The sequence below is a fragment of the Bombus pascuorum genome, chromosome 12 (genome assembly GCF_905332965.1).
Source record: "Bombus pascuorum chromosome 12, iyBomPasc1.1, whole genome shotgun sequence".
Taxonomy (NCBI): domain Eukaryota; kingdom Metazoa; phylum Arthropoda; class Insecta; order Hymenoptera; family Apidae; genus Bombus; species Bombus pascuorum.
This window is the reverse complement of record NC_083499.1, coordinates 6790545-6811504: the sequence shown is the minus strand read 5'-3', so window position 1 is coordinate 6811504 and position 20960 is coordinate 6790545. Positions and strand designations below refer to the sequence as shown.

At 44.2% G+C, this 20960-nt stretch overlaps 1 protein-coding gene across 2 annotated transcripts in view; it reads right to left on the bottom strand.

The window, feature by feature from the left end:
* LOC132912951 (neprilysin-1) overlaps positions 1-20960 on the bottom strand; it is a 75823-nt gene that overhangs the window by 44302 nt on the left and 10561 nt on the right. For both annotated transcript variants that reach the window (XM_060970792.1, XM_060970793.1), the window contains exons 4-5: positions 18842-19061; positions 5987-6094 (exon numbers count right to left, since the gene is read on the bottom strand). In XM_060970792.1, coding sequence (XP_060826775.1) covers positions 5987-6094; positions 18842-19061 — 328 coding nt within the window. The remainder of the gene's footprint in view (positions 1-5986; positions 6095-18841; positions 19062-20960) is intronic.

The following is a 20960-nucleotide window of genomic DNA, read 5'->3' as shown; positions in this document are numbered from 1 at the left end:
GCACCGCGGCGAGGATAGCGAACGAGTACATTTTTCCTACACAAAGCGAACCGCCGGCTTTTTGTTTCGTGCTTTAGACCAGCTCCACCAATTTCCAAGGTTCGCATTATCGCGGTGCACCGTGATGACAACGGCCTTGAAGCGCGTTTTCATGGGATATGCGAGACCGTGGTGAAACGAGCTCCGTTTCTATCGTCGTTCCGAATAATCAGAAGAGAGCAACGACTTTCAGAACGAAACGAAGGGATGGAGAATAAACGGAAGCGAAAGTCCTCCATCCAAGTTTTCGTGATACGCGACTGCAAGTGGATAGGTAACGAGATTTCACGAGCGGAGCAATGGATAGAGACGCTGCGAATTCTTCCCTTGGTCTTTGTAGAAATCGCAGCAGCGATCGATTTCCAGCGGAAGGCCGGAAATGATCGGAGGGCCGTGTTTTTCAGGCAAACACGGTCACGAAGGGTATCGGGCATCGATTATATAACCGCTATCGATCCAGCTTTAAGAAGCTAACGTAGAATTGAATGATAGGTCGCTAGGGGATTCCCGGGAAGAAGCACGTGGCCATACGTTCCACGTTGCATTATGAAACGATAAGAGGATTCTCTCTACCTCTGTCCATCTCCCTCGCTCTTTCTTCCTTCGTTCTCCGATCGAAGCGATACGAGTACGGTTCCTAAAAGAGTCATGTCAATTTTACCGTGGCTCGCAGTTCCATGAAGATTTGCAACGCGATCCACAAATCTGATCGAAATAAGTGTAGTGTAAACGAGCGAAATCAGATTCGTCGGAGTTTAACGGCGGTCGCTGCAATCACGTTTTAATCAAATATTCCATGCTAGCGATCGAATCGATCGCGTTCAACGACTGCCGGTATATTTTCGAGCAAACAATCGGTGCTATGGGACAGGTTCCCTGAGCGTAGCCAACAGGTTCTCGTCACGTCGCTTTGCATACGCATCTCGCGTCACGTCACAATTATCCCATTCTAACCAAGAACCTCTCTCCGTCCGTAAATAGTGCAAATGTGTATCGCAGATAGTACCTTTACCGTGATACCGTAGCGTATGAAAGAATCGTCTCTGGACCGTGGATGACCATTCTAGCGTTATGTTTCGCTTTGAAGCTCGTAAATACCAGTACCATGAATCATACTGGCGCAAAAAGAAGTACTCTATTGTCGCGATCACTTCGATAACAGCAACGATAGCGAGTATCGCCGTGATATTTCGACGAAACGAAGCTCCGTCGAATTCATCTCTGATTAATGCCGCTGGCCGACGATTTGGCGCCGATACTGATTGATTAATCGCACTGTCGGCCGTACGGTATCGGCTCCACCGTACCCGACATTGCCTTGCTTCTATTCTTAGACCGCCTACATTGACTTTCTGGGTTAAAGCGTGCGGTCGTATCGCAGTGACGCGAGAGTCACGACCAACCTGCCTCTTCTCTTCTCTTCTCTTCTCCGAGTCGAATCGCCCACTTTTTACATCATCGAAAAGTTTTCGATTGATCCTCGTGACCCCGAGACTTTGGTCGGGAGATAAATTTTATCTGAAACTCGACCCTATTCCGGGCTTACAATTAACCCTTTCTTCGAAGAAATGAATTTCTTTAGGGAAAGAGAGAATCTGATAGATTGGTGAAACTGCACGAAAATTTCAGCGTAAATAATAGCCAACCGCTTGGTCCATGGGAAACGCCCACTCGAAGATGTGGTAGCTGGAACCTTTAGTTTTACTAAATTCCTGTATCGTTAACAAAGTAGATATAATTATCATAGCCAGATATTTCTTGGTTTCACTCGGTTTAGTAACATCGAGATAATTCTAAAATCACATATCCAACTATCTAAGTATACGAATTATTTTATATCTTTGTTACACGATCATGCGATTATGCGATTTTCTATACAATTTCAAGACCCATTCTGTTTTATCGTCGCAATATATCACCAAATAATACAATTACCACAGTCGGCTCGTTTCTAATTCCTTCGCTAGAATATAAAACTCCATCAATAGTACAATCGTTCATTGTCCGATGCAAAAAGATAAAGTCAATTCTGGAGATTCAACGAGATATGGTCTTCTGTTACACCATTGTAACGTACGACCAAGTAATTCAATTATGACAGTCGGATCGGTCCTAATTCTTTCGGTAGAATGTAAAACTGCATGGATAGTACAAGCGTTCATTGTCCGATGCAAAAAGATAAAATCAATTTCGGAGAGTCAACGAGGTATGGCCTTCTGTTTCACCATTGCAACGTACGACCAAGCAATTCAATTATGACAGTCGGATCGGTCCTAATTCATTCGGTAAAATGTAAAACTGTATGGATAGTACAATCGTTCATTGTCCAATGCAAAAATATAAAATCAACGAGATATGGTCTTCTGTTTCTCCATTGTAACGTACGACCAAGTAATTCAATTATGACAGTCGGATCGGTCCTAATTCATTCGGTAGAATGTAAAACTGCATGGATAGTACAATCGTTCATTGTCCGATGCAACAAGATAAAGTCAATTCCGGAGAGTCAACGGGATATGGTCTTCTGTTTCACCATTGCAACGTATGACCAAGTAATTCAATTATGACAGTCGGGTCGGTCCTAATTCTTTCGGTAAAATATAAAACTGCATGAATAGTACAATCGTTCATTGTCCGATGCAAAAAGATAAAATCAATTCCGAAGAGTCAACGGGATATGGCCTTCTGTTTCACCATTGCAACGTACGACCAAGTAATTCAATTATGACAGTCGGGTCGGTCCTAATTCTTTCGGTAGAATGTAAAATTGCATGGATAATACAATCGTTCATTGTCCGATGCAAAAAGATAAAGTCAATTCTGGAGAGTCAACGAGATATGGTCTTCTGTTTCACCATAGTCAACGAGATATGGTCTTCGAGGCTCGCTACAGAATAGTCTCGCGCACGTCGCTCTTCTTCGCTTATTCTGCACGCATCGCATTCCCGTAATTCGTTGCTCTCACCACCGTTACAACTCGCTACCACCGCAAGCTCTGTCTTCCGTCACCGAGTTGTTTCTCCTTCCACCATACGATTTTTTCTTTCTCCGGCGTAACATCTTTCTCACCGCCGCATCATAATACGAGAAAAGATGAGAACGCGAGGAAGCATTAGCGACCGCCATTGGAAAATGCCCTCTTAGCTTTCACGCACCAGCCTTTCTCGCGCGAACTATTCCGACGAATTCTTCGTTATTGTTTGAGCGTGTCTCGCTGAATCCATTGTCGTCGACGAGTGAACGAAAAACCGGACGAACCGCGACGTCTCTCGATCCTTTCCGGCACCGCGAGTTTTAAAGACGCGCACGCGATTCAATGGAATTTAACAAACGAGGCCTGTCGTTCTGCACGCTTCTAGGTATCCTTTTGCCAAGTATCCGTATACCCGTAGCACAAGGGAGAAGGCACGACGTGACGTCGCATTCGTATTTTATCGCCACTGTTTCGCTTTCAAGGTTTGACCAAGAATTGAGTAGTACGAGTCAATGATATCTGACGCTGGCAAAGTAATGGCATGGTTGTACCGTTTCATTCAGTTCGTTTGCACTTGGAACACGGTCGAACGTGTAATATACACGTGTGCATTCATATTTTGTCACGATATTTTGCTTTTCGAACTTTGCATCAAGTAATACGAGTCAATGATATCGGACATCGTTGAATTCATAACACAGTTGTGCTGTTTCATTCAGTTTGTTCATATGCCGAACGTAGTGAAGAGGATACAACGTGCCAGTGCATTCGTATTTTGTTACGACATCTGCGCTTTTAGTTTGACAGAGGGGGAACAGTAGTACGAGTCGACGATATCTGACATTGTCCAGTTAATAGCATAGTTATGTACTGTTTTATTGGGTTTGCTTTACCCTGAACACGGTGAAAGGGACACAACGTGTCACAGCATTCATATTTCGTTACAAACCTCTGATTATTGAAGTTCGACGTGGGACGAAGTACTCAATAATACGCAACACAGCGGAGTTAATATCGTACGTAGTACCGTTTTATCGAGCTTCATCCATCGCTGAATCGGAAACGACGTCTCGTAAAACGAAATACGTAATTTAATACTCGTCGATTCTAGTTGCTATTAATTCTATATCTATACATAAAAAGAGTCAGCAAGAAGGAAGCGGTAGGAGTCAATAATATCCGGCGTCGATCGCTATCCAAGTGTCTACCGAAAGTTGCCATCGCAATCGCCCACATCTGCGATTCCAATTTCCTTGCTTATTCGTAACGCTTACGCTCGCTTCGTGGAAAAGGAACCCGGAGGCAAAAGCGAAACCTTCACGATCTTACAAATTTCTGACAAATAATATTTCTTACGATGCGAAACCAACAAACGTATCGTTGAACATGCACTTTCCTTACGATGGAAAGTCGAGAACGTTGCGGTACGAGCAAATAATTTCCGACATCGTAACACACCATCATCGTGCTTCTCGATAAAGACGAACGTTACGAGCGTCGTTTCGTTGGCGAGAAAGAAACCTCCGACGAGTAAAAATCGTGGTCCGGGAAACAAATCGCTGAGAAACGTTAACAAAACATTTACTTCCCGAGGAAGCCTCGATGTGACGTAAATCGCGTAAAATATTCCCACCACGCCGTTCATAAATTTCACGTAACGCGTTGCACGATACATCGGTGCATGTACACGCGTAATATTTGCAGAATCGGCGACGGTCGTTCGAGTTCGATCCGTGATCGAAAATGCTCGTTTTATTGGCCGCCAGAGTTTCGTGATTCCCGTGCGTATGAATAATCGATCAGCGTCGAACCGTGAAAGCTCGGCCTCGGGGATTCTCCGAAGAGAGAGAGAGGAAAGGAAATAGAAGCGCGAGGAAAAGAGGCCAAAGAATGGAACATCTGTGTCGGCGATTGAATATATGAATGAACGTCGCGACAGATATATCATGGCTACGTTGCCGCACTACGTGTCGCGTACGATGCGGCACGAAACGCAACACGTGCACCTTTGCGCTAAAATTTATGGCGTCCTCCTCCCTTCTTTCTCTGAGATTTAATAAGATCTTGCGACACGGGCTAGCTCGCAACTTACAATATTTTATATTTGCTGCTGTAGTGCCGTGGACAAATGGTCTAAGAAATATCGGCTGAACCATAAACAATGTTGCGAGAAAGCCTGAGTGCCGACAGGCCCATCAATGTGTCGTCGGTCCTTCGGTAGAATAGTTACGCGGAAAAATGCCTATGCGACCATGGCCATGGACGATTGCGGAACACGTACGTGCTGGGGCTATGAGAAAAGACGAAGGGATGCTTAAGGGAGAAAGACGAATTAACAGTCAGTGTGAGTTGAGAGGTCAGAGTGTTGTCAGCGTTGTCGACGAGGATGGTCCGCGTGAATTGTGAATTAACTATGTAGTTGTCTTGGTTATACTGTATTTAGGTCGCGTTAAATAACCATCGTTTCCTGTTTAATCCATTCTAAATAAATAAAGAAATCCTGCACAGCTGTAATTGCATCGCGATTCGAAATTGCACAGAATGCAATGCGCAATACAGAGATGCATAAGACGTTCGAAACAAAATATCTCCGTCTGGGTTCCATTCAGTCGCGTTTATAAAAACCTTAATTTGCATAGGTAATTACCGACGAAAGCACGTTATAGTTGCACGTACATGGCGAAAGATGGAAAGCCAGAAAGATGCGTGACGAGCGATCGTTCGCGTAAATGCGATTCAGCGACGCGGATGCACGGAGCACCGGTTTCATTCTCATCGCGTGAGGACGTCGCGAACGAAGAGACGCGAATGTGACGCATCGTCCGCGGAAACGGCGTCGTTAACACGGACGCAACGACGCCTCGGCGTTATTTCCGGTAACGACACTGCATTTGTCTGTCACGCGTATCTCTTTCAAATGGAAAGTCGCCTCTACCGTTGTCGTATCGATCGACGCCTTCAGGATCCACTTACCGGGTGTAAAATTCACCGGTTTCTCCTTGAATTCCAAGCAACCGTTGTAAAACTGGCCCAGCTTCTCGAACACGCCCACCATATGGCCCGTCTTGTTCGCCAGCAGCTCTGAGAAATGTTAAAAACGCGTTAATTATTAAATAGGTCGAATACGGAGCTGGAATTCGATCGATCGCTACGGGGCACTTTTCGTAAATTCTCAGTATAATTTTCGTTGGGAAATGTAAGTCGTTTACTTGAATGTTCATGTCCTAGAAGAATCTTAACGTTGGGAAAATATTTTTACGCGCAGAGTTGAAACACGAAATTATATACATCGATAACGATTCTTGTTTCGAAAGTTAACAAACTTTTTAATCCCGTCGGGAGCTTCAAATTTTTATACCTCATCTCGTATTTGTTTCAACGAGCGAAGAGATACGATACTTTGAGAAAAAGTTGGGTAGAAAATTGGAACAAAAATCCTTCCCTATTTCGCTCGAACTTAAGAAAAGGTTAAGAAAGAAATGGAAGAATCGGTAGAGAAGATTGTAGGGTTAAAGGAAATACTAAATCGCGAATATATTCTTCGAAATGTTTCAAACGCAGAGAAGCGATAAAAATGGTAGACAATCGTCCAGAAAGGGAATATAGCATCGTGAACGAACCGAATGTTTCCCGAGTGCACGCGAACTCTTTGTACCGAAATATTTTTCGTCGCTGCAGATGCACCGTGGCACGAGCAAATATAAATCACGGATTCATTGCTCTATAAAAAGATCGACGCGAACCTCGACCGACACTCCGGCCGAATATACCACGACTCGGCCATTCAAAGTTCGAAAATGGCAAAGGTTCGCTTGGATATCGCTAAAAGCGATTGAGGAGGTTGTCTCCGCCGAAATAGATCGAACGAGGATTCGTTCCGTTTTAAAAGCCGGTGTTACAGTAATCGGAGCAGTTAATAAAACTAAAGAAAAATAGAGTCGCTGTACGTTCGTGCTAAAAGCGTAAGTTCGCATTCTAACGAAGACAAACGCACACCGAAAGGATTCGAGAATCTGGCGAGCTGACATTTATGGAGATAAATTTTCAAGTATTATACCAAACTTTCCACCTATCGTTTTAATTAAAATCAACCGTCGATTCGAAATTCTTTCCTTTTCTTCGAATTCAACCATTTTTATACTTGCAATTTTATACTTCTGCAAATCGATTTATGATAGCATTTCAGCCCGACTACTAGTAAATCACCGAGAGCCGAACATGGAATGGAGAAGAAAAGGAAGAAGAAACGGGAACGATGGCGAGCGACGAGGCAAACGTTCGACTTCTTCCGTTCGTCGAGGTCGTTCGACCAACGATCGTAGTCCGTATGTGGAGCATTGTGTCGAGTCATGGGACAACGTGCATGACACACTTCCGTGTGCACGTATATCGATTAACATGAAATATTTATAGTACGGCCAACCGAGTGGCCGATCCGGCCTTCCGTGAGGCCTTTGCTGACCTCCTACGGGACGTCCTCGACTTCCACGTCTTCTCTTCGTTCCCACTTTATTTCCACTTTATGAGCTTTTATTGCTTCGCGCTTTGCATTGCGCATATTCGCCGGCCAATCGTTACCGTCCTTGCGATCCTTGGCCATTTTTCAACGCGTTTCTATAAACTCCATCCATCTTTTCTGTTTCCACTTCTCTCATCCTTTATTCTCTGTCTCGCGAGATTTTCCATGATCGAACAATGGACTTTGGCGAACGATAACGTCGTGAATGGAAGGAGGTGTCGCCAAAGACGACTTTTCGCCTTACTTTCACGAATCGAATTTACGAGTCGTTTATTCGACGATTACCACGTTTTCACAGGTTCGTATACGCTTTTTCCATCCCTTTGAAGATTACAATGGTTAAACTTGACGATGATTGAATTTCTACAAGAAACAAGACGAAGATCCAAAGAAGCTTTCGATTGATAATTTCTTCGAAACGTGTCAATTCCGCGAGAGATAAGACCGCGAATCGAGGAAAGCTCCGATTAATAATCTATGCGAAGACTCGTGACCGCGGCAACGTATATTGAAAATCGATATCACGTCTACGTTCTTGCACTACACCCTCACACTCTGTGCCAGACTACGCGGTCGTACAAGGAATTAGAATTTAATGCAATCAAGAGCGTCGCCGTCCTGGGTATCCTGACGCGCTCAACAATTTAAGCGAAAGAAAAGCGCCGTTCCTCGTTGCTTTATCGACCATTTCGAATCGACTAAACTAAAAGCAGGAAACGCCGAATAATGCCTCCTTAATCGATCATTATACACGACTAGGTATATACTCGATATTCAAAGGTTTGCCAGAGAATCGTGTTTAATCGACCAGTTCGATTGTACGAGCCTAGTCGGTTGAATTTTCACGGCAACGAGATTCCACGCGAGATTCCACGAGCAACAGTTATTTCCATGGAATCGCGCATAACCGTGAGATATCCGGGAAACACGGTAAAACCGTGCGTTCGTTAATTCCTTCTGTATCGATGCTTTCCATTCGAAGCAGACCGCGGTTTTCGGATCGCTGATTGCGCCAAGTAAAAATCAGAGAGCCACGAGAGGGGAAAAAAGAAACGGAAGGAAACTGGAGAACAAAACGGGTAGCCGCACGAAATAGGTGAATCGCTATCTGCAAGCTCGTTACACGCCGTTACGAGACGAGTTTCGCAGGCACTCGTCGCGACTTCGCGATTCCAAAGTACCAGCGGAAGTCCGCGCCCGGTTCTTTCGTTTCCAACTCTGTGCACGCTCGCGCCCTCCGCCCCTCCCTCCTTTTGTCGTCACTTTCTCGTGCCGCGGTTCCGTCTAAATGGAAACTCGAAATTTCGGCCTGCTAACCACGCGTACAGAAGCCTGGCCAGCTTTTGTCGACACTCCCGAGATAGCCCGGACCTGTTTTCATTTTCTCCATTTCGCCCAACCCCTCGTTTTCTTCAATTCATCCTTCTCTCCTACCTCTTCGCGCTACCGCGTTTTTGTTCCCCTACTCTATTCGTCCGCTATCCGTCCCTCTCTTGCGTGTTTCTAAAAATAAGAATAATAAAAAAAAAAAGAAGAATAAAAGAGGAATAGGAAACATTCAACCGCGTACGAGCTTCTATGAACGCAGTACGAGGGCCAATGGAACGTTTGCGTCCGCGGAAAGATTTCCACTTGCCAAGTTGGAAAAGTATGTCGGGGCGAAGTTGTCTTGGCGCGAACGAAACCAAAGTTTCGACGATTGAATTGTCGTTAAGACGTTGCTTAAAAACCGCTAAACGCGAACGTGAATATTCAATCCACGGCAGTGAAAAGGAGCTGGAGAACAAAACGCGAGAACTCGAGTTCGCTGTAACTTTTTCTTTCCGGATGAATCGTGAAAGGTTTTGCGGAAGAAGTTTCCACGGCGATGGCAGTTTCCAGGCCATGCAACTTCCCGCTAAAGTCCACTGAATAGATTAAAACGCCACGTTTTAGAATCTTTGCGAAACATTTCTTTTTACAATTAAACGTTTGTTTTGCTTTTTCCTTTCTTCTTTTCCCCCTTTTTTCTTCGTTTGGCTTTTAAAATACGTATTTACGAATAAAGGCATGAATCCGGGCGATGCATCGTGACAGCCATGATGCAAATTACGATCACATAATACAGGATTTTTTACGAGCAATCCGGTTAGAACGTTAACAGAGGCTGCTGCGTAGTATTTCAGCGTAACATCCCGGTAATGCGCCCGGACATAATGGCCGGCCCGTAATGTATTCCATAAAAAAAAAGAGACATTAAAAGCCGGCTAAACGCAAACTTCCCTACACCGACCGAATAATCTTCCATCTCCTCTCTTTATGGATTTCTTTGATAGTTAACAATCGCGCAATTAAAATCGCGATCGAAAATTATCCACTATCGGGTTGAGCTTATAAAAGTCGATTGATCGCAGAAAATTTTTGATCATCTTACAAAGCGATTGTAACACCACTGTGCGGTGTTGCGTATAGTATAATTACAATTTCACTTTTAAATGCGGTAGTCTCGACTCGAAAATTATCACGGTCGATCCGCAATAATAATAATATCGTATTATATTTGTACCAGCTGGTATAATCAATCAGACAGTGAATTTTAGCGCAGCTATGGGAATCGTTTTTATTTCAGCTACTAGAAAAATCGCGAAAGAAAAGTTTAAGCTGATGGTCTTAAAACTAGCTACATTCTCATACTATTAGCTACATCTTTAAACGCTAGTAAACAGGAAGAAGTCTCGCGTTACAATACTTTCGCAGTTTCGCTTCGCTGCGGCAGCGTTCCGAAACGACCAAAGAAAAGCTACAGCCTCGCGGAATTTCAATTTCTCACTTTATTACGTTTCGTTGCCCTAAAATAACCAAGTGGAAATCCTATGGATTCACGGATCAAAAAAAAAAAAAAAGGAAAGAATATTTCATGGCTACGCGCAGTCCTATTACCAACACTACAAAACGGTTTTGCTTTTCCTATCTCTTTCAATCTGCCTGCCCTGTGCCGGCCTGTCTTTTCATTAACAAATTACGAAAACGATCAACGATGCATCCAATTGCCAGTGAATATTGCGCGCAGTCAATCGACACAGAATTACTCTGCCCAAGCTCGTGCTCGATCGGTTCCCATTGCCATTTTCAACAGGATCGATAACAATTACGGTTACGCGCCATTAATAACATCCGCGCGTTAACAAACGGAAACACAAGACAGGGTATTCGACAGGGTGTCGAACTATTCCTTGACCAATCTCAGACACGCGTCACGACAATTTGCGAAACGACGAGGCGCTGGGATTCTCCGTGCCACGTCGATCGAACACGCAATTCCCAGTTTAGTAGCTCTCCTAGTTCTGTCACTAGATACAGGTATATCGGAAAATTTATATTGTTGGAAATTTTCGTTCGATGCTTTTGCCGAACACCCGGACACTTGAGGAGAAAATTATAGATTTTAGGAATTAAAGAATTTAAAGTTTGAGAAACGCAATTACGCTGGCAGCTCAGAGCTTGGGATCTCTCTTTGATTAAATCTATACCGAATTTGCTATAGTGGTATAGTATGAAATTGATACTACGGTTATCGATGGCAATATTCTTCAGCTGGAAAAATACTTTCCGAGAGTAACGGAATTCTAAGCTTTGGATTGTATAGAAAAATTCTTGGATTCTTGGACTATACGGAGCCACAATTCCAATTTCTAGGCTGTAGATATTACGCTACCGTGTATAATACGGATATTCGTATTATCTCATAATGGAATCCCCGAAGTTGCTTCGTATCATAGGGAATTAATTTTCTTCGCTACAATGAACGAAAGAAGAACAAACAAAAGCGTCTATGTCGTGTTTCTCTAAACTAAACTTCGACTACGAAGTTACCATTTCCTGACAGATACACCGATTTGCTTGCACAGTCCCGTTCGTGGTTTCCTCGGCTCTCATAATCGTTTTAGGGTAATCGGTGTCCTCGGGTTATTCGCTACGGGTGGTACAAATGTTCGCGGGTCGTACGAGGCGATTTATCGTAGAACTTGCAGCAGTTTGATCGCTTTAAATGGGGGCACCTTTTTCCGAATTACCAGTTCAAATTAATCGTTCGTACGTTTCCCGTAAGATCAGATTTCCACGTGCGTTCCACGTCCATTTCCTCGATTGAATCAATTCGAAAGTAACAGTGGTCGTTACCAATTACACGGATGAAAAACACGAGCATGTTTTGGCGAACACACGAAAAACGCGGATGAAAGTCGATACGGTGGCGAATTTTCGCGGCGCCGAATAAACGCGTAGTCGAGAACGGCGCGAAAGAAAGGAGAATCTCGACAGAAGGCAATTTTCCTTGCGAGAGATAGAGAGAGAGCTGAGAAAATTTATCGATGCAAACTATTAAGACTCGGCAGGGACGAGGCGAGTTTCAAGGACCATCGAACGAAAGGCTAATTAGAGGAGTTCTCTTCATTGCCCGGAGCTATGCCATCGAAACTGGGCTGTTTGCACCTCTAGCTCTGGTCGTTTCATCGTCTAAGAATAATTGATACTCTCCTTGATGTCCCTTTCGAGTCAAACGTTTGGCTACCTTCCGAATTTTTTGCGCCAACGAAACGCCAGCCATGTTGTTACAGTACTTGGCCATCTAATTATGAACACTGAAAACTTTCAGAATTTTTCACTTTTCTAGCAAAGTAGAGAGAACCTGCGGCAATTGTAGAAGCAAAGTTTACCGAGATGATGCGTATGTTTCTACATTTTGCCTTTTTACAAGTTACGAGTTCCATCGTTTCTGATACGCGCTGTATGCCATGCGCGCCATATATTTTCCGTCCTTGAGATTTTGATAGACATCCTAAATTTCCATCTTCGAATCTTTGGATAACGATGGTCTATGATTAATACAGAAAAATAAAAGTAGAAAGAAAATAAAAATAAAATCGCTAAACTTCGGACATGTTCGATGAAGTTCGAGTAGAATTGCCAGGTCGCAGGAAATGCGAGGATATTCTTCTGGCCAGGGACAACGCTCGAAGAACGATCATACTGACAAAACTTCGCGTATCTAAATCATCTCTTAGAAAATAAACTGCGTGCAGCGTAAAGCAGTGTCACAGTTTGCGACCATGAGGTTCCTTTCCTGACACTCGGCTACGAAAATAATCTTCATAAATAGCGTGGCGTATGTAGAGAAGCAAAGAAGCCGTATTCAAAGCTCGCGCTCGGTGTCTCGCCGTTTTTCACCAACTTTTTTTCCGCGCAACTTTCGATAAGGGGGATTTATGAAGTGCAGTTTGCCAGGAAATTCCCGTAACACCGAGTCGCCGTCGCCGCGGTCATAAACGGAACTTCCACGGAATATAGTCAAGCGCCGCTTAAGACCCTCTTGCGAGCCGCGTTCACGCGGATTACGATTAGCAGTGGAATTTCAAGCGACGACGATGTGCTACCGCGCTTCTCTACTTCCCCGATAACTTCAATTTGCATCCTCTTTCAACCGCTAACAGTCATCTAGGAGAAAAGTTCGCCGAAGGACGATGCTTAATTATTTGATACGTTGCTAACTTTTTCCCAGATATTTTGCGCAAAATTAACCCGCTTGTAACTACATCGGTTTGTCTGTGTTCGACTTTAGGTCACGCTTGCAATGTTGATGAATGGTACGGTGGACAGGAATGAGAAATGAAGAGAGTTCTTGCGGATGAAATTGGTGATTCAGATTGTAGCACAGACATTGTTGGGTCAGTGAAACGGGCATAAAGAATATCCGACAGTGACGATGTTCGTAGTGATAAATATATCACGTAATATATCAAATTTGTATTTTTACGAACATAGTTAAAAAAAGTAAAACCTATGTAGAGGATTATTTTATTTGTTCGATATCACAACGAGTACTATGTTGCTTTAATATCTCGTATATTTTTCCGTATTATGTGCGTTCGAATGATTTTACGAACAAAATGAAAAAGAGAAAAAACGACGCTCGTTTATAACTTCGTTCCGCACGGTAAAAAGACCAATCTGCGTTGCTTCTTTATTATCGAATATATTTTTTTCTGCAGAAAATGCAGGGAAATTAACGCGTACCACAACTAGCATTTCGTTAAACAATTTCTCGGAAAAATTTCCCTTTATAATATAAAAAAGAAGGAACTTTTTCAGGCGTTTGTCTCGGTAAGGGACTGGCTCACCGCGAGTACAATGCGATTACAGGGATAAAAACGTACATACGTAATGAACTGTGGGGGAGGAGGGGACAGCTGCTTGAATTTGAATTCCAACCGTATCCTTAATGTCTAAGAGCGTCTGAAACACGCCACGTTCGTGCCACCGGTATGTTCCAATTCGAGTTGCCCTGTCGCGTCGTGTGTGCATACCGTGCACGGACGTTTGCGAATTCGTCGCATGGAAAACGAGAAGAATACAGCTTCTCGTGGTCGAAACGCGTGCCCTCCGACTTAACGCGAAAGTAACCGTGAAAAAGGTGCATTGAAAAAACCGTCCCTCGTCCTTTTCCACGAAATCTTGGTAATCGTACAACTGCCAGGGCTTCTTAAGATTTCGACAGAAAATTAGAGTAAAGCTGGTGTAGTAAAATTAAGCGATCCATTCTGCTCCGCCTCCATGGAATCTTAGAATGGTAATCGTAGAATTGGCGAGATTTGGAAAGAAAATTATAGAAAAGGTAGGAGAATACGGGGCGGTAAGATTTAACAAACTCTACGTTCGTCTACTTCTCATAAAATCCCCGAGAATCTCGATGGCTAGATTCGAAAAATCTCGGAAGAAAAATCAAAGGAGAGTTTCGTGGAATTAAATATGGACGACCCAATTTTTGCACAAGATTCACGGTGGCTCGCTGCGCGGGCCAAGAAACAAATAGAGGTCAATTTATTTTCGTGGGAAGAAGCAAGTACATAAACTGCAGGCGAAAATACCATGTCTAGACGAGGTTGAAATAGATCGAGCAGGCCGCAGTGATAAAGCTAATTTCACCGGAGCCCGAGAGATTATCGAATTTGTGGTCAGAGTGTGTTGCCGCGCGTCAGGCTGGATCCGCCGCGTGCAATACGAAACCAACTTTCTCGCTTAATCAGTGAGCTTCCCTTCGAGGGAAGGAAAACCGAACAGTTCCACTGTCGGTTCGTTTAAACTTTCCCAGCAGAGGCGAACAATAGCGAATTAACCGAACTGTATCTTACGAAGAACTGTAAGAGGAAACAGCTTTCTGGAAAAAAGAAGAATTACCGTTGGCTGGATATTTGGTTGAGACGCGACGTCATCGTTAAGATTTTGCTATGCGATTCGGCAGGAATATATCTTTAATGGCGCAATGTATATGACCGGTTGCTTCGCGTTATTGGGAATATAAAGCTGCTACGTTGTCGCGTCTCACCGATGACGCATCGCTTCTCTGTACCGAGCATGATATTTCCAAGCCGCAAGATGAGTAGGCAGAGTTACATTTTTAATGGTACAATGCGCAGTCGGTCACTCGTCTGCGTTGAGATTTAAAAATATAAATCTCGCAAATAGCGTGTTCTTAAAATCGCAACGACGTCGTGTAGCTCGTTTGCGCCGAGCTTCGTATTTCCAAGACTCCGAACGATTTCATGGAATTAAATTATCGATTAAATTTTTAATAACGTAATGCACGAAAAATTGCCATTTCCCTGTTACAAATGCAGGCGTAGTCACAATATCGCGAAGAGGTTGCGTCGTTTGTTCGCATCGGCCTTTAAGAATATAAACCTTGCAAATCTACAACGTCATTGTAGATGCATCAGGAAATCACAACGACGTTAGACGACTCATCTACGTCGAAGTCTACTTTTCGAAGCTTATTTACGTTGCACGGCGTTGAAAAATCATAAATCGAACGAACCACGAGGAATTTCGACTCGTAACACGTCTGGCTTATAGGGCGAACTTGACCCATTAAGCAGGTTGGATTAATCAAGTTTGTAACCCCCTTCTTTGTTCTTACGTAAATTTAGTAGCTAAGGCTTCGTCGCCGGGGTTCCGGAAACTAAGACGAACGACGAGTACGCGACCATCAGCCTATTTCGCACCGTCATAGGTTTCTATCGGTCGTACATTGTAAGACAAACAGGACACTAGATTGGTCTGTGCGTTTCTATTATAATATAATTCGGCCATAAACGATTATCGATCTGAAACCGAGCATAAATGGAGCATATTGTTTGAACGAGATAGGGGCGAGCGAAAAATTACGCCGCGCACACCTGAAACATTCAAGCGGAAATCGATCGACCGAGACTTGCACAACGTGCACATACGCAAGACGATAACTTTCACGAGCTATAGATGTTTAAAGACGCGGCGATAAATATTTGGAGAGACCGCCCACGGAAACCGGGCTTACGGGCTAGGCACCGAGCAATCGGAAATTCGAGACGTCTGCCTTTCACAATCAAAATTTTGGCGATTGTTAGCATATCGGGGGTCTAAAAAATCTCGAATCAGAGGAAAAATCTACGAGCTGATTATAAAAATTGAAAGATTGTCGCCATAGAACCATATAGTTGATCTATACTGCTAGCAACTTGTACGTACATTTTCAGATTGAAACTTCATCGATATATAGTCGTGGCAACTGCGTCTCGTCGCTGAGTTAATGAAATGTCAAAATCTTCTATATAACACACACATGCGGCATACATATACAAAAGAGTTTTCTATGATAAGCGTTCAGATACTTTGGCGAGCTATCCGATCTCGTGGAAACGCGTTCAAGGAGAATCTGCAAAAGAAAATCTGCTGGAAGAAAAAAAATAGCCTAAACGAATCCTCGGCTGGCATCGAGGCTGATCCGACGTGATCCCTCGCAAGACGGATCGAGCGAAAAAGACGTGTTTCCAAGGCGAGAACAGGCAGCCAGGGAGATTTCAGTTGATGAGAAAATTGGAAAAAATCCTGGCGCCAAGCGGTCGTATCCCGAACAAAAGAGGAGTTGATTTTTAACCCTTTGCCAAACCCCTCGTTTCGTTTCGCTCTTCAGCGCGACAGTTTCTCCGCTTTTTGTTCGCCTCGCTTGAAAACGTCGGATAGTCCGAGATCCTTTTGGAGAAATAGGAACGATAAGTCACTGGGAACGATCGCGTGACGAGCGAGCAAATGCTCGGAGCACTCGTTTCTATTCCGAGCCGGAGACATTTTCCGGTCGAAAACAATTCCATAAATGCGAGGCGCCGTGATATGCTACGAACGAAAGATACACGACCCTGCGATCCGTTTCCTCGCATTAATCTCCATTCGAGCACGTTCTCGCGAGCGTAACTACGACTCGAAAATTTACAAGCCCCAGTGAGTGGCGTTCGCGCGAAAAAATGAGCAGGAGAAGCGATGAATTATTACGCGGCGTGTCCATGTGTTATTCTTTGAGCACGCCGCGTGTTTTTTCATAGACTTCGTCCCTGTAAATCTTCATTTCCGTTGACTCTTTTTTTTCCCCTTCCATTCAGAACGTAAAGGGGAAAGGTTGTCCTGCACGGGTTACGAAAACACGTCGCCCTTAAAAGAAACAAACCGATAACCGAAATGCTAACTTAACGACATGACAAGAACTCGCTTAAAACACTGGAACAAGTAATCTGTACTGTACATTACTGTATATACGCACACGATTTTAATGAAGATGCTGCAACATGAATAAATAGTATATTGATAAAAATCGCGGTAAAAAATACTTTCGCGGTGATAATTCAAACTAGTTTGCAATTTGTTAATAATTCTAGCGTTAGGTTTCGACTAAAATTGTTACATCCAACGACGATTGAAATGGAAATAAAGGTAGAAAGTAGAACGTATCTCCGTAAGCGGAGAAGAATGCGACGCAAAGGGGAAAAGAGCGAAGTTCTGGCTTAAATTTTTGAAAGAGTTCGACAACTATCGTGCCTGCGGACTATTCGCCAACTTTCCAAGTAAAACAACGAGAAACAAAGTTACTTCGATTAAAAGACCAGCTGTTCGACGCGTGAAAGTGTTTAACCATGTTCGCGGTATGCTCCACGGTACAAAGAAATCGCGATTGCTCTCTGGAAATAAAAAAAGAAAAGCGATCGGATAAAGCGTGTCACGAAACTGGATATCAAAATTTCAGAGGGAGACTGGTCATTATCCAGGGTGAATTTAGGAAAAAAACAACGAAACTGGCCAACTTTTTTCTCTGTTCCCGTGGGTTGGACACTTAGCGGCTTGTTTTTCAACTCCTACGTCAGCATACCGTGACGTATGCACGTCCAGCTCTTTTAATCGCGTGTGACCTACATAGCCGTGGCTCGTCTTCTGTTTACTCGCACGTAGCCGCGGCGGATATGTCGGTATCTCTGGATAATTCGCGTGCCGATTAATTCCAATTGTCGCGAACCTCGTTCAGATTTTCCGCTCTATACGTCCGCCAGTTGATTTCAATTTGCAACGACACGACCGCGTATCTCCGTGACATTCTGATTCATTCGACTCGACGAGCGATCCAACTACGTCTGCCCGATAATTCCCGTGAAAAAATAGCCGACGAGCCCGATCAATCTCGGCTCGCTGAACCATTCGATTATCCTCGACGAGGAAGCCATAAGAAATAGGGTAGTGGAAGCAACAGATTACGAAAGGGATCGTCGCGGCTTGAAACGAGCGGCTATTCAAAGAAAACGCAGCGACGGAATTTTTAACGGCCACTTTTCGTCCACAGAGTCTAAGGACACGGGCCCGAGCTGATTAAAGTCGGCCAAGTGGATGAAAAGGAGGAACCGAGGGAAAGATAACTCCGGCTGTCACGATAAGACGGTGGAAAACGGACGATCACGAGTCTCGGACGGTGTTTCGATGCGAATTGATCGGACGATCCAAGCTCGCGCAAACAGCGACACGTTCAAGGCTGAAACTTTCGTACTGAATGGCTCGCGAGCATTTGGTTAATTGAAAGTTGAAATGACGGCGGGAAATTTGGCCGCGGTTCTGAATCAATTATCCATCGCTCGCCGTGCTTCGAGTTTCCCAACGATGGAAAACCCGGCATCCTCTCTCGTTTTTTCTCGGGTCGACGAGAAATTAATTCCAGCCCTCGAAATTCGGTTCCATCGATTGCCTCGGTGTAACGAGCTCGGCCGAACGTCACGGTTAACGACGCTCCTCGGTGGAATTATTTTTATACGGGAAATATGTAAAAATACATTTATACGTGTAAAGTACATTTTAATCGCAGGCGAGGACTCGCGTAAATATTTGCTGCTTCAAGTGAAACTTCCCCTGCGACTATCTTAGCCAGCGAATGGAGTTTCAAAGGTATCTTAATGGGAAAAAAACGAGCAACGAGGTTCACTCACTGTGAAGACGATCGTCGACCCTCGCCTGAAGCATGTTGAAGCTCGAGCTCGGCCGATACGGCTGCTGATCGCGAATGCCGCCGCACGCGAACTGATAAAAGTCCTTGCAAGGATCCACCCCCTTCTTCATGAACGCCACCATCCGCTTCGATGCTTCCTCGCAGGCTTTCGAGTCGCACAAGCCCTCCGGGCCATCCCTCTCCCTGATGCAGGCTTCGTCCTGGAATGGAAATTCTTTTCTTGTTTCTTTTTCTCGTGTTTCTACGATGCTTCCTATCTTCCTTTCTTTTTTTTTTTTTTTAATTGTACCGTCACTTGGCAGAAGCGAAAAGCAATTCGAGTTAGTGTCAAGGATAACATCAAAGATTAGACGGCATTACGAGGACAATTTTCCGTATTCCGAGACGGTAAATGAGGATACGGGAAACGACTGAAGAACAAAGTTTAAGGATTAACGAGAACATCTCGCCGAGAGGCGAAGGATATATTTAATCGTGTTATACATTTAGACGTTTCATCGTAAAATTATTAACGCGTGGAGAGACATCCTCGCATTCTATCTCGCTAATTCGTTCGCGCTATGAACGTCTACTGTACTCCAATGCGAATGATCGAAGCAACGAATGTTTTTTTCTGAAAGTTGATCCGATTCCTCGGCGTGTAAAAATGAGCTGCTGGCTTCTTCCTCTTCTTGCTGGTTAACGCGTTGAAGTCGCGGAATATTTGCGAGCGAAATCGGAGATCATACGTCTTCCTCGAAAGAGACGAATGACGTGACACGAAGTTCGGGTCTCGCCGAAGATAAATAAGAAGAAAAGAGAAAGGGAAAGAAGGTGTGAAGAATCACTGACTACGTCGGGGACCTATTCGACGAGTTGCTAAAAATTCGAGGACCTAACGAAAGGCCAGCCGTGGTTGCGTCCACGACTTTCATTGTCATCAATTGCTTTTCATCCGGACCGGATGGCCGTACGTCTTTTTGACAGAGACGGATGATCGTTCCGCCAATTGTGCCTTACTTCGCCAACGGACCGGATACGACCGAGTGAAATTAACGTCAACTCGACTCTCCAGAACTCTTCATTTATTTCCGTGGAAAACAGCGTAAGAAATCGTTCGAAATCGAATCTCCTAGTTGCGATACTTTGATAACTTAATAGACAAGATCCGATATAAATTGAATCGGTCAGAGGCAAGGGAAATCTGACAAGTGCGAGTTTCTTCATCTTTTTCATTTTCATATTATTTGTTAGTTAAAAACGTGTGCTTTTCATACAGCACGGAAAGAGGAGTAACTTGTTGGAGGTGACGTAGCGACATGTAAATCGCCGTCGAAACATTTCACCCTTCAAGGAAACCTAATCTACATCGTCCAATTTAGCCCCCGCGAACCTCGTAAACATCATAGAAGCCATGTTATCAGGCAGTTATCTGCTATCGAGCCGCCAAAATAGGGCAAGTACGATCTCGACCCTCGATAAATCCTTCGAGTATCACGACTTGTTTCACCACAACTCGTCGGCTTGTCTACTCTACGATCACCTCTGATTTCCTATATCGATGTATCGCTTATTAATGTACTCTCTGATTAATCGGAATTCCTCGGGACTAATCAGACATTCGTCTTGCGCGATCCGAACCGGCTTGCCTGGCGCGATATGTATTCGTCAAATTTCTCGATTTAGAGACGCGGAGCTTGTGGAATTCTTCGCCAAGTCGTCCGCAAAATTTCGGATTCTCCAACGCAGGCGAAATGGAAAGAACCGCCGTAGAAGGTCGCGTTCCCCGTCGCAAGGGGAATATCCTCTCGACCGTAGGTTTCCTCGATACGAGGAGTCTCTTGATACGCGGGAAAAATGAATTCAGGATAAATAGAATGAAATTACGCTCGTAAGCTTTCAATTTATATTCCAGGCACGGCCTACCGCTCTCTATCTAAATCACATCTTGCAGAAGATGGCTGAGCTCGTTTCACTGTGCATTTACCTCGTCCCGACCTAACCCGCACGCACTCACCCTCGCTTAAGGAGCGAAATCATAGCTACGACGAGCACGTTTCGTGGTTGAACCTCGGTTACACGTAAGAAAGCGTTCCAGATGCTATGGAATGCAAACGGAA